The sequence below is a fragment of the Aspergillus terreus genome, genomic scaffold, assembly GCF_000149615.1.
Source record: "Aspergillus terreus NIH2624 scaffold_5 genomic scaffold, whole genome shotgun sequence".
In the NCBI taxonomy this organism is placed as follows: domain Eukaryota; kingdom Fungi; phylum Ascomycota; class Eurotiomycetes; order Eurotiales; family Aspergillaceae; genus Aspergillus; species Aspergillus terreus.
Window position 1 is genome coordinate 1,868,444 of NT_165928.1, and position 13,237 is coordinate 1,881,680.

The window sequence follows — 13,237 nt, forward strand, 5'->3', positions numbered from 1 at the left end:
GCCGCAATAAACTACCGGCAGAACTAGGCTTATTTCCCCACGGAGAACCCTGATAGCGCGTGGACGTGCATATTCTTCACGGTCATGGCCGAGGCGATGCCGAGGGTCCGCCTCCAGAACGGAATAATGCACCGGCATTGTCATGCGCGTTAGTCGACGCCTCCAGCGCCACGGTGTCTGGGGGAGTCCTTAGATGTGGGGTTAAGGGGGCTTTTTATCCGGTGGGGATGCACTTTAGAGTGGATCGGGTCGAGATAAAAACGCAGATGGTGAAGGTAGAAGACATTCTAATGTACTCCGGAATGTCCTTAGGGCTTGATGAACTATTCTGAGGCACTAACCAGCGATGATCTCAGTGGGGGAACTACCGACATGGCTATGGCCTGCCCTGGAACTCGGTAAAAGAGTCAAGACCTGGTCTAGGACCGTCGCATGGCTAAATGGCCAGGGGTTGCGGCCCAATCCGCTCGCTCACTGGATGATTCGCACGAGCGGACGGCTATGCGGAGGAAAGTTCCGACAATTATGGCAAGGATAAAAGGCGCTTGGCATCATCTGATGGTCGCTTCGCATGGATCAGATAGATTGTACTCGCTCTCGAGGTTCAAGGAGGGCCTATAGTATGACATCTCACGAGGGAACCACGCGCACGCTTGATCCAGGTCCAAAAGAGTGACCGGGATCATCTTCCCGACGTAGTCACACCGTCAACTTGTGCGGAGGCAAGACTCAGAGAGATTAGTCACACTCCAAGAGACAGGTAGTTAGAATAGGTATATCGGCGGACGATAAAAGACCTGCACTCCACTTTCAACAAATGACCAGATGACAGGGGTGTTACCCTCCCCCTTAGACGTAGAGAGTGCAGCAACAAAAGACGTCTGCAGGTGTCAGTGAAAGCTATAGATCTCATTGGCCTTGGTACGCTGTCAGTCACCTTGCATGCACAAGCTAGGTGGCACCAGGGCATCCTATTCTCTCGGACCATCATTTTTAACCAGAAGTGGTTGGAGACGTCAGCTGAAGGTGAAGCTGGCGCAGGTGGGCGGAATTCCGCCGGATTTTAGTCATCCATACTATGGACGCTGGTAGTTTGAAACTGGCGTGCTTGTTTAGAAGACTTTTATTAAACCCCATAATACACATGTCACATTAAATTCATTTTGCAGATTTATTTCAATTACCCATGCGTATCCAGTCTATCTTTGTCATGCAGCTCTGAGCATCGGCTCTCGCTACTCATTATACCCGACGGGGCGAGCACGTTTAAGCACGGCTCAGGCTCTCGCCCTCCTCGGCCTTCTGGAGGCCGTACTTCTTCAGACTAGAAGATTATTAGTCTCACTCTCGGAGATTAGATTCACATCTCAACTTACCGGATGGAAGAGATGGCAATGAAGCCGGTGGTGTCGGTAGGCTCAAAGTCCTCCAGGGAGTCCATGGAGGCCTCCTGCTCAGAGTAGAGCTTCTCGGTGCTGCTGGAGCGGCCGAGGATGTAAGTGTGGCCCTTGTAGAGGCGGAGGCGGACCTCTCCGTTCACGCGCTATCCTTATGTAAGCGTCTGGGGAGTATAAGGAGGTTGCTGGACTTACGCGCTGAGAGAACTTCAGACTGTTCTCGATGAACTCACGCTCGGCACTGAAGTAGCTAATCGGATGTGAATAGATGATCATCGACTGGAACAAGATACACTTACTAGCCGTTGTAGAGCTGGATGGACCAGTTGTGGGTGACGAACTGATCACGGAGGGCACGGACCTGGCCATCCAGGACGAGACCTGTGCCAAGTTAGGTTTGAAAGACGAAATGGTACGGACGACCTACCCTCAAGGTCAAGGTGAGCATCACGGAGGATGGTCATGGCGGGCGCTACGCGATTGTCAGTCTCAAACACTGAAATACCGCGGAAATCTTGTAACCTACAGTCGTAGCAGCCACGGCTCTTGAGACCGATGAAACGGTTCTCAACAATATCGATACGGCCAACACCGTGGATGTTGCCGAGCTTGTTAAGAGCGTTGAAGAGCTCGACGGGGTCGGTGTAGGTGGCGTCGGGGGTAACGACCTTGACGGGGATACCCTGCTCGAAGTGGATGGTGATGTCGGTGGGCTCGTTGGGGGCGTTCATGGGGTCCTGAGTCATGGTCCACATGTCGGCGGGGGGAGTGTGGTTAGGGTCCTCCAGGACACCTGCAGGCGTTAGTTATGTCTAATGGGTGTATCTATAACCAACATACCGGCCTCGTAACTGCAGTGAGCAGAGTTGGAGTCTAGCGAAATTAGTATGCATATAGACATCGCCGTCGGGGGAGCACGAACCCATGGACCAGGGCTTGGCCTACACATCACGTCTGTCAGTAAGGCACAAAAACATCTGATTGTGCGAATCGTACCTTGGTGGAGGTGACGGGGATGCCAGTCTGAGCAGCATAGTCAAGGAGATCGTTGCGACCAGCGAAGCGCTGGAAGAACTTGGGATCACGCCAGGGGGCAATGATCTTGATCGAAGGCTGGATGGCGTAGAAGGCCAATTCGAAGCGGACCTGGTCGTTACCCTTGCCGGTGGCACCGTGGGAGACGAACTGGCAGCCCTCGCGCTGGGCAGCGCGCATCTGGGCGCGAGCGATGACGGGGCGTGCCAGAGAGGTTCCTATGCGAGGTCAACAGGTGGGGTTCCGATACCGCTGATAACAGGCCGGGCATACCAAGCAGGTAGCGTCCCTCGTAGATAGCATTGCACTCTGTGGACGAAATTAATCAATTGATCCTCACTCGCAACAATGTAACAGTTTTCGGCTTACGGATGGCGGGGAAGCACAGCTCGGTGATGAACTCGCGGCGGAGGTCCTCGATAATCATCTTCTTCGCACCGATCTTCAGGGCCTTGGCCTCGACGGCGGCCCAGTCCTCTTCCTGACCGACATTGGCGAGGAAGCAAACGACATCATAGCCCTCCTCTTTTGTTTGAGATGGTTAGTTTGGTGGTCGATTACGGTGGACCGGAGAGGGAAGGGTACCAATGAGCCAGCGGAGAATGCAGCTGGTATCGAGACCGCCTAAAAAGTTTCCTGATTAGCTACGAACGAGCGCAATTGAGCATTGAGGAGGGGGAAGGCCATACCGGAGTACGCGAGACAGACACGGGGCTTGTCGGCCATGGTGAGAATAGCAGAGGGGGAATAGACAATGGATTGGGGAAAGAAGATGGGGAGTTCTGGGGAAAGTTGCAGATGATTCAACAATTGATATGATGGATGGATAAATCCGATGCGGGTCATGACTCATCCGGGAAGTGTTACGTAATAATAGCCAGTGGATTGTGGGAGACGGGGGCCAATGATAGGGCGATAAGCGAGTCGCACGTGATTGATAAAGATAAGGTACCGTTATCTATGTACTCCGTACAGGTTTTATATGGCTATTCGGCCCTGGATCGCCAATTTTGATGGCAGTAGTCTTATCGCAGCGTATAGTCACAAACAAATCCATAAGACCGGCAGCTTCCACAACGCGGCCTCACTTCACCGCGCCAGAATGCTAGAGGATCTGAAGTTACGGATAATCTCACATTCCGAGGGACTTACCCCGCACACTTCTCGTATGTCTCTCGATCAAAGAACTGTCACCTTATCAGAGCTGGCTGTAATAGTATGCTCATTTGAGCACTTAGTAGTGAGTGAATTATGTCCGGAGCAGAGTTCGTGGCTGTTATTGGCGCTATTTCTTCAGTTATAACGATTGTCGAATCTTGCCACAAAATCACAAAGATTATTCGGCAAGGGCCAAACGAGTTTCTTAAGAATCTAGAGCCCCATATAGATCTGCTGGCACACGACATTCAGCAACTCAGACGCCTGGACCTCAGATCTCCGCGTCACATCTTTCTGAATGGAGTACTTGGAGGTTGCAAAGGATACCTTGAACAGCTTACAACACTTATCGAAGAATATAAAGAAGCAACAAACACCAATGTTCCTTATTCAAAACGCTTTGTGAGAGCTTTGAGAGCCTCAAAGTTGCAGAAGGACATTCAGAACACTTGGACGATCATCAGTGAATACAGATCGACAATTACACTTCATCTGGCTGTCCATAACTCTATAAACGCTCTTCCTGCTCCAAATTCTGACACGAAAGGACTATTCGGTTTGCCTCCAAGGAATGACAAACATATCAGAAGGCAGAATGTACTGGATACAATTTTACATGCAATACGCAACGACAATTCGCGGTCATGTATCTTGTCCATTTTTGGCGTCGGCGGAATAGGAAAAACACAAATTGCGCTTGACCTTTGCTACCAGGTACAACATCAATACTCGGTGGTCGTTTGGATAAGGGCAGACTCCGATGTGAGGATTACAGAGAGCATCACGAGTTTCGCCAACCTGCTTTCTAAAGGCGGGAGAAGTCTCTGTACGATGGAGGATAGTCTAGCCTTCATCAAAACGGTTGCCAAAACAAGAACGCGGCCGTGGTTCTTCGTTTTTGACGACTACGGGTCCACAACAGCCCTTCCCAGTATTTGCTCGGCCGTCATGGATGGTTGTCAGCAAGATGTGGTCCTCACAACCCAGCGAGATAAACCATCTTGGGGTTCGGCCATTGAAATACCACCTATGTCAGAAGACGATGGATTACAGCTCCTTTTGCGAGATTCATTATTGTCATTGGGTCCAGATGACTTGAATTCTGCTAGGCACTTGGTTAGAGACTTAGGCGGGTTACCTCTCGCGGTAGCTCAGATGGCGGCCTACCTAAACAGCAGTGGAAAACCCATCCATAATGTGCTTCAGGAATTCTTAGGGACTCAGCATACTCTGTCTCTCACTGAGAGACAAAGACAAAGTTCTTACTCGTCCTCACTTGATGATAGTTTCAAGCTCGCCTTTCAAGAAATTCGCATCGCCGATACAAACTTATTCGACTTCCTTCTGCAACTGTCAGTTTTTGATCCTGATGGTGTTAATGAGAGCCTATTCCAGAACTATTTCTTGAGTTTGAGATCTCGCGGTGATTATCTCCCTGGATATTACACGTTGTTCTGCCGCAACGGTGAATGGAGCTCTGAACAATTTCTCGATGCAACAATGAGACTCTCAGCTTTCTCTGTGATTCAGATGTCTAGTGAACGGGATACTTTGCTGATTCAAATGCACCGACTTACCCAAGGAGCGTTGCTAAAGTCCGTTGACCAGAGCATTTTGCTCAGGGAGGTCTTTCGAGCAGCAGCAATCATCAGTGCCAGCTTATCTATGGAAGATTGGGAGGGCTTTGCGTTGAGCTATAGAAGGTTACTGCTCGGGAACATACGTCAATGGGTCGATATGCGAACGTGCCATATAAAGACGCCTTCTCATGTACGGATGCACAGCGGCATTCTCGAAGGATATCAAACTGACATGGCAACATTTCTGGCATTCAATGACGAAGAAGAACTTGCGGAAAGACTACTTCTGGATGCCCTTCAACTCCAGTCGTCAGAACTGGGGGATTCAGCAACGCTGACAAGCACAACGATGGTGTCTTTAGCAAATCTTTATTTGGAAGCTACAGATCTTGATAAAGCGGAGACATTCACGACGAGACTTGCTGAAGTGAACCAACAAGCAAACGTATCTAAGCCTTCCCTCCAACTTGTGCCTTTGCTATTGCGTGGGCAGTTAGAGATGCGGAGAGGAGAGCTCGGGAAAGCTTTGCAAACATTTCAGAACTGTTCCGAGTTCTATGGGACCGCATTTGGCGCCTACGATCTCATTATGTCGGCATTTCTTGTGAATGGCGCTGAAATCCTCCTTATCCAAGGCGAGCTCGAAGACGCCTCCCAACTCCTTTATGATGCGCAGTGTATCGCACAAGCATCAACCGACTCCCTCAGTCTAACCTGCCGTGTCAAGTGGAATATTGCGCGTCTTTCAGCTCTAAAGGGTGAATATGTTCGAGCTGTCAGGAATTACCAGGATTTGATCGAGGATTGCAGACTCCGATTTGGTACTCAGAATCCCAGGTGGCGTACGCTGCACTGCGAGCTGGGCGATGTCTACCGAGAATTAGGGATCCCTGCCAAGTCGGAAGACTGCTACCGCAATGGGTCCGCTACAGTCGCGCGGAAAAGGAGGCCGGTGAAAGTAGAACCCACTGATATATCACAGGCCCTCCTCCACGGTTGTTTTCGTGGTGGTAGGACTTTCCTTGACTGTTGAATCACCAATAATTATCCTGCACATTTTGGGGGGCTTCATTTGACGATCGTCAGCCCCCTTATACTTGTGTATTCGCTTAAGATTAAGACCATTTGTTCCTGGTATGTCACACGCCGATGATAGTATGTAAATCAGAGTTGCGTTCCAAGCACTGTATTCTGACTATCGGGCTTCCAGGATAACCATTCCGTTTCAGAAAAAGGAGGAACATGACAATTTCATACGGAAGCTCAGAAATTATTCTGATAACTTCTACCCTTGGGATCAGGAAATATCGCCCGGCATGTAGAAACCCAATTCTGGAGATGTAAAGAGCTCTCATGGGGCCGCGCACATGCATTGGAAGGGATATTGCGTGAATGGAGCTGAGGTTGATTGTTGCGAAGTTACTGTGGCATTTTGATTGGGAGGCTGTTACTCGCGAGTGGAATTGTCCGGAGTATCTCGTGCTGTATCGGGGACCGATGGTGATGAAGGCGCGGCTGCGGAGCGAATGAGTATGTCTGGATGGAGGGATTTTATATGTTTGTTTGAACTTATGTAACTATGAATCGCATGTGCGTACGTACACCATCGTGCCTTCTTCTCTGTTCACAGAGCTCGTCGCCTCTCTGCCTTCATCTGTATCATTCATTGAACTAGTCTCTCGGCTTCAGCTGGACCATCAAGTCATTCTTTTCCCAGATTGTGAACGACTTCTGCTTATCCCATCCGACTAACTCTGGCGCAACCACCAGATCAAAATTGTAGAGGACCTTGGCTAGGATCAGACGCATCTCGTGATACGCAAGACTGACAGTATCGTCAGTGTTCAGTTGCCAGACCCATTGTCCTTAGGTATACTTACTTCTTCCCAAGGCAGTTACGAGGGCCAAACGAGAACGGCTGGAAGGCAGACTTGTCATCTGTAGAAAAGCTGGGATCCGTCCAGCGCTCCGGGAGGAATTCATCCGCTCGCTTGAAGTTCTTCGGATTGCGGTAAGTAGCCCACTGGGCCACAGACACTGCAGTCTACGACTCGGTTAGTAGCTCGGTAGCACAAGGGGAGAGCAGAGCGGAGCACACCTTTCCCGGGACATACTCGCCGCAAATCACCATCCCCTCCGGAGGCGTGAGACGAGGCAGTCCCGCAGGCACGGGCGGATACATGCGCAGGCCTTCTTCGATGCATGCATTGAGGTATTTCATTTGCGCGAGGGTGGTGATGTCGATATCGGAATCCTGTTTGAACGTGTCACGGACTTCCTTGGTAATCCGCTCCAGCTTGTCCGGGTTCAAGAGGAGCTGGTAGGTCAGACCGCTCAACGCCGTCGCAGTGGTCTCGGTGCCCGCAAGCATAAATACCTGCGAGTTGGCATGCATCTCCGCGCGCGTCAGACGCAGATTCTCCTTCTGGTCTAGGACAAGACCCCAGATATCGGGCTTATCCAGCTTCTGGTTGACGCGCCAATCGACCCTTTCAACGCAAGCCCGGAAATGATTCGCGGCTTTCTCTATCACCGACCTGGGGACGGAGAGCTTGACCAGCAGCGCCGCCCAGGGGTAGTACCGCGACGCGCGCCGAAAAGCGCCTCGCTTGACGCTCGAGAACACAGACGACACCCACCCAGTGTTACCGGTGCCTTTGAGCAGATCCAGCGGGTCGCCAAAGGTCAAGTCGCCCATGATGTCGAAGGTGGTCAGATTGTACAAGCGCACCATCTCAACCTTCGCTAAGGGATCGATCTCAATTTCGACCTTGATCTTCTCGATCAGCATGTCCACGTACCGACAGATCAGGCTCTGCTGCTCGCGCAGCGCTCTGTCCGAGAACGCGTTGGAGAAGTTGCGTCGGAAACGGGCGTGGTCGGGCCCGGAGGCGCGGATGATGTCTGGCGTGTCGTTGAACGACGGCCCGTAGAAGCGCATGTCTTTTTCAGTCGCCTTCTTTCCGGCACTGGCGTGTCCGTAGATGCCTTTCCAGGCATCGCCGGTGGCGTAGCTCAGCTCGTCGGGGGCGGTGCGGACTACGTCCCCGTATACTGTGTGTAAATTGTGGATCCATTGCACAAGGTCGCCCTTGATTGTATGGTAGATGTACGGCGCGCGGGTGACGGAGGCTAGCTTTGGCCCGGGGTATTTGCGGAGGGGATTGATCAGGAGCTCATAGGTGATTTTGGCTATAGCTGCAAAGACGAGCTGCAATGAATGGACCGAGGTTAGCTGCAATCCATGTACTGGTGGAATGGGCACGCATACTGTTCCAAGTACTATATGAGGCAAGTGCTCAAAGGACACCTGGCTCAACGCTTCAACGAACATTGTGTCGAGTCCCACGATGCTACAGTAGACAGGATCTTGAGTAGCAACAGACTACCGAAGACTAAATAACGGCCTGAGGAAGGGAGCAGGGTTATATACACCCCCGGTCCTTTGGTGATGCAACACATACCGGAGAAATAATGTGCCTAGCACCCCCTATACCATCCCCGCCACGGTTAGACCTTGACCAAGCGGCGAGGGGGTCCCACGTCCAATAAGTGGGGTGTGCACGACTATCTCTGCATGAGACGGCGCATAATGCCCGAGGGATTTAATATCTTGCTTAATGCTTGCTTTTCATGACATAAAAGCGTTGTCTAACGATGTCTGTGCTGCCGTCACACTTGTCGATCAATAGATTAGTGTCGGGAGCTAGATGATCCACTGGTCCTGACGAAGTCGAGGACTGGATCATCTGAGACATCCAAGTATTGTCTATTGTTCATTCGATATGCATGTGGTACGATGCACAATGCACGCGCCCTTTACTCATTCGCTCGTCCGATCCAGGACAATATGGCAATTTCGTCCAAATCTACATACCAGAGGTCTCCGTGGCAGCAACTCTATGATGCTTCAACAGCAAATGATGCAACCACTGCCGCTGCATACTACTCCTCTAAGAGGCAATACGGAAAGGACCGATAGCACCCTTGTACATCCTTGCAGGTTGGTGGGGTGTATCAAGAATCTAGGTGAAAGTCTTCAACAAGGATTGGCTATCACTGCCGAGTATGATCCCATGCACAACCGTGTCACTGACGCTATCTTGGCTGCCTCACGGGCCAGACTTGCCAGGGTCCTGGAAAGACGGAACGGGAGAATCGGATTATAGAGACAACCCAGTCTTGCGGCCAGGGTCCAGGCCCAACTACCAGGCATCGAAGCCACTGTGTTGCACAGAATTCTGCAAGCAAACCAGCTTCAGAACTAGCTGCATTTTCTACTAGGGAAAGCACATTGGAGAAGGTGTTGTCTTTGGTTGTGAACTTGGAAGCGATTGAAAACTGCTCGTAGTACGGATTTTACGTAGCTAGTGTGCAGTATGATGCATAGGAAGAAACTTGCTCTCGCAAACCAACTAACAATATGCACCTTCTGACATCTATAGACCAAAGGATAGAGTTCTATCACACTGTCAGACAACTACAACAACTTGAATCTAACAGCAAAAAAGCACGCCATAGCAATAAACCCGATAAACACACCCACGATCCCAAAGAACCACGCGAGGTTCTCCGTTTCTTGCCCCGGGACTTCAACATTCATCCCAAACAACCCAGTCACCAGATGCAGCGGCACAAAGATGGTCGCAAGAACAGTCACCTTGCTCAGTCCCGCGTTGATATCCAAGCTCAGCCGCAGGTTATTGACACTAAGCTGGGCAAGGAACTTGGACTGGGACCGGGCGACGATCTCGTCGACATGCGTCAAGTTCGTCATGGTCGTGATCAGGTGGTCCTGCACGTCACCCAGATACACGATCAGGTCGCCTTCGGGAAACATGGGGTTCTTGTCTTTGGCCTGGCACCGCTTGATGAAGGAATTGAGGACGTCGTGCTTCCCGTTGAGACAGCGGATCAATTGGGTGATTTTCTTGCGCAGAAGGTCGATGCGAGGGATCAGGAACCGGAGGTCGTCCGCCCGTGCGATGAATACTTGGTCTTCGATGGATTCGGATTCACGCTCGGCTGATTCCATTTGGGGAAGAAAGCTGTCCACGATGTCGTCGCTTCGGGGATCTTGTTAGTTCGGTGGTTGAAAGATAGTCAGTTATCGAGGTCTAACATACATCAAGGCGTAACAAATCCAATCCCCGGACAGAAGCTTCGCATCGTGCATCCTACGAACCCGGTCGCGGACACGGGTGACATGGTCACATCCGCGTGGGGAGAAAGTCACCACGCCGGACTTGAAAACGAGGATGTACAGCTGTGCGGACACAGGGACCAAGGCGGATGGCGGTACAGGGCTGGCATCTTCTTTTTCGTCGTCCGGCTCCGTACGAGGGACCAGCGTCTGGAGCGAGATGAGGTAGTAGTTGCGAAACACCTCGATCTTCTCTCGCGGTTCCCGGATGATGACATCCTCCGTCGTCAACGGATGGATAGAGAAATACTGCGATACCATGTTGACATCATCTTCGGTGCCATCGCAGAGATCCACCCACCAGACGTCTTCTGGATCTTTCCGTTCCAGGTTATTCAGGATGCTTTCCCAGGACGACGACGGGGTGGTCTCCTGCGACCTGCAAGAGAAATAGGAGAAACGGGGGAGTCCAGGGTCCATCTTGTCCCGGCTTCAGGGCTCTTCTTCAAATATAGGGGTGCTTCATCGACGGGTGTAAAACAGGGCTAGGGTTTCTAACAACGTTCAACGAAGCAGTCTAGCCCATGATAGAAAATTTGAATGATCTGGGCTAGTCCTTTGGTGGCCAGGTCGTTCCATGTGTAGGTGAATTCTCAGGGAGACGGGGGATAGTCCAGAATGTAAGAGACAGAAACGGTATGCCTCGGGGCCACCTGGGGACACTGCGTTTTTCTATCCTTGATCGAATCCACTCTTCCATAGGGCTGAAAAGGACCTTGGAGAGGGCCAGGCACGTCAAGGCCCACCGAGGAGAAATTGCTGCCAATAGTTAGATTCTGTCTGTTCTTGTCTTTGTAGGCAGAACCATTTATGCCCTCTTACACAGTATGATTGCCCCGTTGCTGGTGCTGCGGGTCCCTCTCAGCCCTACAAGTGGGGATCCTCGACTGGGACATCCGATAGAACAGTACGGAGTACCTTGATCGATGAAGTTGTTTATTCACTGTGGAATATGAGTCCTTAGAGACATACAGAGAGGAGTTAGCATGTACTATAATGGCACAACTCCATGATCTGGAGAAGAAGGATGGAACGAGGTCGGGTTCATAGTTCATGGAGATGTGAGTCGTGACTAACCCCTAGGCAGAATTTTAAATCGTACCCCATTCATAAGCGGGGATGCGATCCAACCATCTGATTGCATGATCCACTATCATGTCATGTCACAGTCGACGGACTTCGTGGAAGGATCTTGTCCTGGTACGGGACTGACTGAGGCGACGGACAAATGCATACAAAGATGTCAAACTATCATTGCTACTGATTGTGATGTATGTCTTGAACGCCTGCAAAAAAGTCAAATCATGATGCGCCGTATATCAAAATTATCCCCATCTTCTATCTTGCAGCCACAACTTCTTCCCTCTTTGAAGAACTTTTGGGTATCATGTAAGGGACTTCAAGCCTCCATCCTCTACCAGCCTTTCGTTCAACCCGCATAGAATCGGCATTGGAAGCTTTGATGTTGCAGAACCGAGGACTGGCCCATATCCTATGGATGGCTCCGACATGAACATTGCAAGGTAAATACCGTAGAGCCGGGGGATCGGAATCTTGTGTGGTAAACAGAGATGTCGCCACTGATGGTTTTCAAGGTCATATAAAATGCATAGAGGTTTAGACGAGAAGGACCCTGTAGTTTGTTAGAATACCAGACATTGGAGGATGAAATAGATGCTTACGCATTGACGCAGCCGTCGTTCTCAGGGTTGTCTATTTTATTAGTTAGCATGCAGCACAGACTGGAATAGGAACGAAAAAACTCACTAGTAATCTGGGCATACTTGGCCCACACCACCTTACCGGCGGTTGTGACCATTCCAAGTTCGCTGACGTTGACCTCGATAACAGTTCCACGGCTCAAGACTCCGAGACGAGTGTAGAGAGGGTTGTTGGGGTTCTTCTGGACGTTGATGATCGGGAGTTGGACGGTGACACCGAGCTTGGGATGAGTGACGTTGGCCTTCTTGTAACGCAGACCCATTGGCCTATAGAGCAGGTCTGTCAGTACCCCATCCCACAGGCAACACCTGCAGCCAAAACATACCGGATAAACCGCTCGTATTTCACATTCTGCCGGGTGAAATCCTGTCCCACAAAGGTGGGCTTCGTGATCATTCTCTTCCACGACTTCTTGTGCGTCTTCTTGCCGGTGTTGACAACCTTGAACATCTCCTCCTCCGAAATACCACGGACTTTAGGAATCGGCACGGAGAACTTGGCCGCCTTCTCATTCCGCTTGTCCTTGATGGCAGACGACAGGGCCTTGGCGTTCGTGGCCTCGGATCGGTCGAGAAGGTAGTGCGGGACGGCGGACTTGGGCTCGGCATCGCCAGAGCTGGACTTGACGTTGCGCTCCTCCTGGGCCTTGATGCGCTTGCGCATCTGGATCTTCTCCTTGTGGCGCTGCTGCTGCATCAGCTTGGCCCGCAGACCACGCAGATTCTGCGCATCCTTGGACTTCTGATGGCTCTCACGAGCCTCACGCTTGCGGGCCCGCTCTTCCGCATCAAACCTGGGCTGGTCAGTGACACCCTATAGAAAATTCTGCAAATTAGGCAGACGTACCGCTTTCCGTGCAGTTTCTGCCAACGTTCGACATATTCGTTCTGAGGCATGTTGGCGGTGGTATGTGCACGAAATTGGGGGTCGATGTGTTGATGGACGGTGAAAATCTGTATCGGCCGCCTTTGCTGATTGCCCGCGATACCGCATTAACATTTTTCCTCCCGCCGCCGGTTGACAAGCAACCTGAGGGCGGTGGGCAGTATCACGTGATAGTCCACGTTGTATTACTATAGTATTATTAATTATGAATTTTTATACATTTTCGCTATCCAAGCAGACAATCATGAAGGTCTGTC

General features: G+C 51.0%; 5 protein-coding genes across 5 annotated transcripts; 1 reads left to right on the forward strand and 4 right to left on the reverse strand.

Moving 5' to 3' along the window:
- Positions 1 to 1,266: 1,266 nt before the first annotated feature.
- ATEG_04211 (argininosuccinate synthase) lies at positions 1,267 to 3,158 on the reverse strand (the record flags this gene model as incomplete). Its single annotated transcript, XM_001213389.1, has 10 exons — positions 1,267 to 1,324; positions 1,377 to 1,543; positions 1,593 to 1,647; positions 1,697 to 1,778; positions 1,825 to 2,190; positions 2,238 to 2,270; positions 2,320 to 2,338; positions 2,394 to 2,650; positions 2,802 to 2,957; positions 3,122 to 3,158. 10 exons carry the CDS (start codon positions 3,156 to 3,158, stop codon positions 1,267 to 1,269), a joined length of 1,230 nt encoding a protein of 409 aa, XP_001213389.1.
- Positions 3,159 to 3,683: 525 nt separating this feature from the next.
- On the forward strand, positions 3,684 to 6,203 carry ATEG_04212 (uncharacterized protein; the record flags this gene model as incomplete). Its single annotated transcript, XM_001213390.1, has 1 exon — positions 3,684 to 6,203. The coding sequence occupies one exon, from the start codon at positions 3,684 to 3,686 to the stop codon at positions 6,201 to 6,203; it is 2,520 nt and encodes an 839-aa protein (XP_001213390.1).
- A 638-nt stretch (positions 6,204 to 6,841) lies between these two features.
- Positions 6,842 to 8,504, reverse strand: ATEG_04213 (cytochrome P450; the record flags this gene model as incomplete). The annotated part of the gene is made up of 3 exons (XM_001213391.1): positions 6,842 to 6,995; positions 7,051 to 7,214; positions 7,269 to 8,504. 3 exons carry the CDS (start codon positions 8,502 to 8,504, stop codon positions 6,842 to 6,844), a joined length of 1,554 nt encoding a protein of 517 aa, XP_001213391.1.
- Positions 8,505 to 9,650: 1,146 nt separating this feature from the next.
- ATEG_04214 (magnesium transporter CorA family protein) lies at positions 9,651 to 10,793 on the reverse strand (the record flags this gene model as incomplete). Its single annotated transcript, XM_001213392.1, has 2 exons — positions 9,651 to 10,236; positions 10,297 to 10,793. The coding sequence occupies 2 exons, from the start codon at positions 10,791 to 10,793 to the stop codon at positions 9,651 to 9,653; spliced, it is 1,083 nt and encodes a 360-aa protein (XP_001213392.1).
- A 1,197-nt stretch (positions 10,794 to 11,990) lies between these two features.
- On the reverse strand, positions 11,991 to 12,991 carry ATEG_04215 (ribosome biogenesis protein NSA2; the record flags this gene model as incomplete). Its single annotated transcript, XM_001213393.1, has 5 exons — positions 11,991 to 12,006; positions 12,056 to 12,086; positions 12,141 to 12,361; positions 12,421 to 12,888; positions 12,942 to 12,991. The coding sequence occupies 5 exons, from the start codon at positions 12,989 to 12,991 to the stop codon at positions 11,991 to 11,993; spliced, it is 786 nt and encodes a 261-aa protein (XP_001213393.1).
- Positions 12,992 to 13,237: the final 246 nt, after the last annotated feature.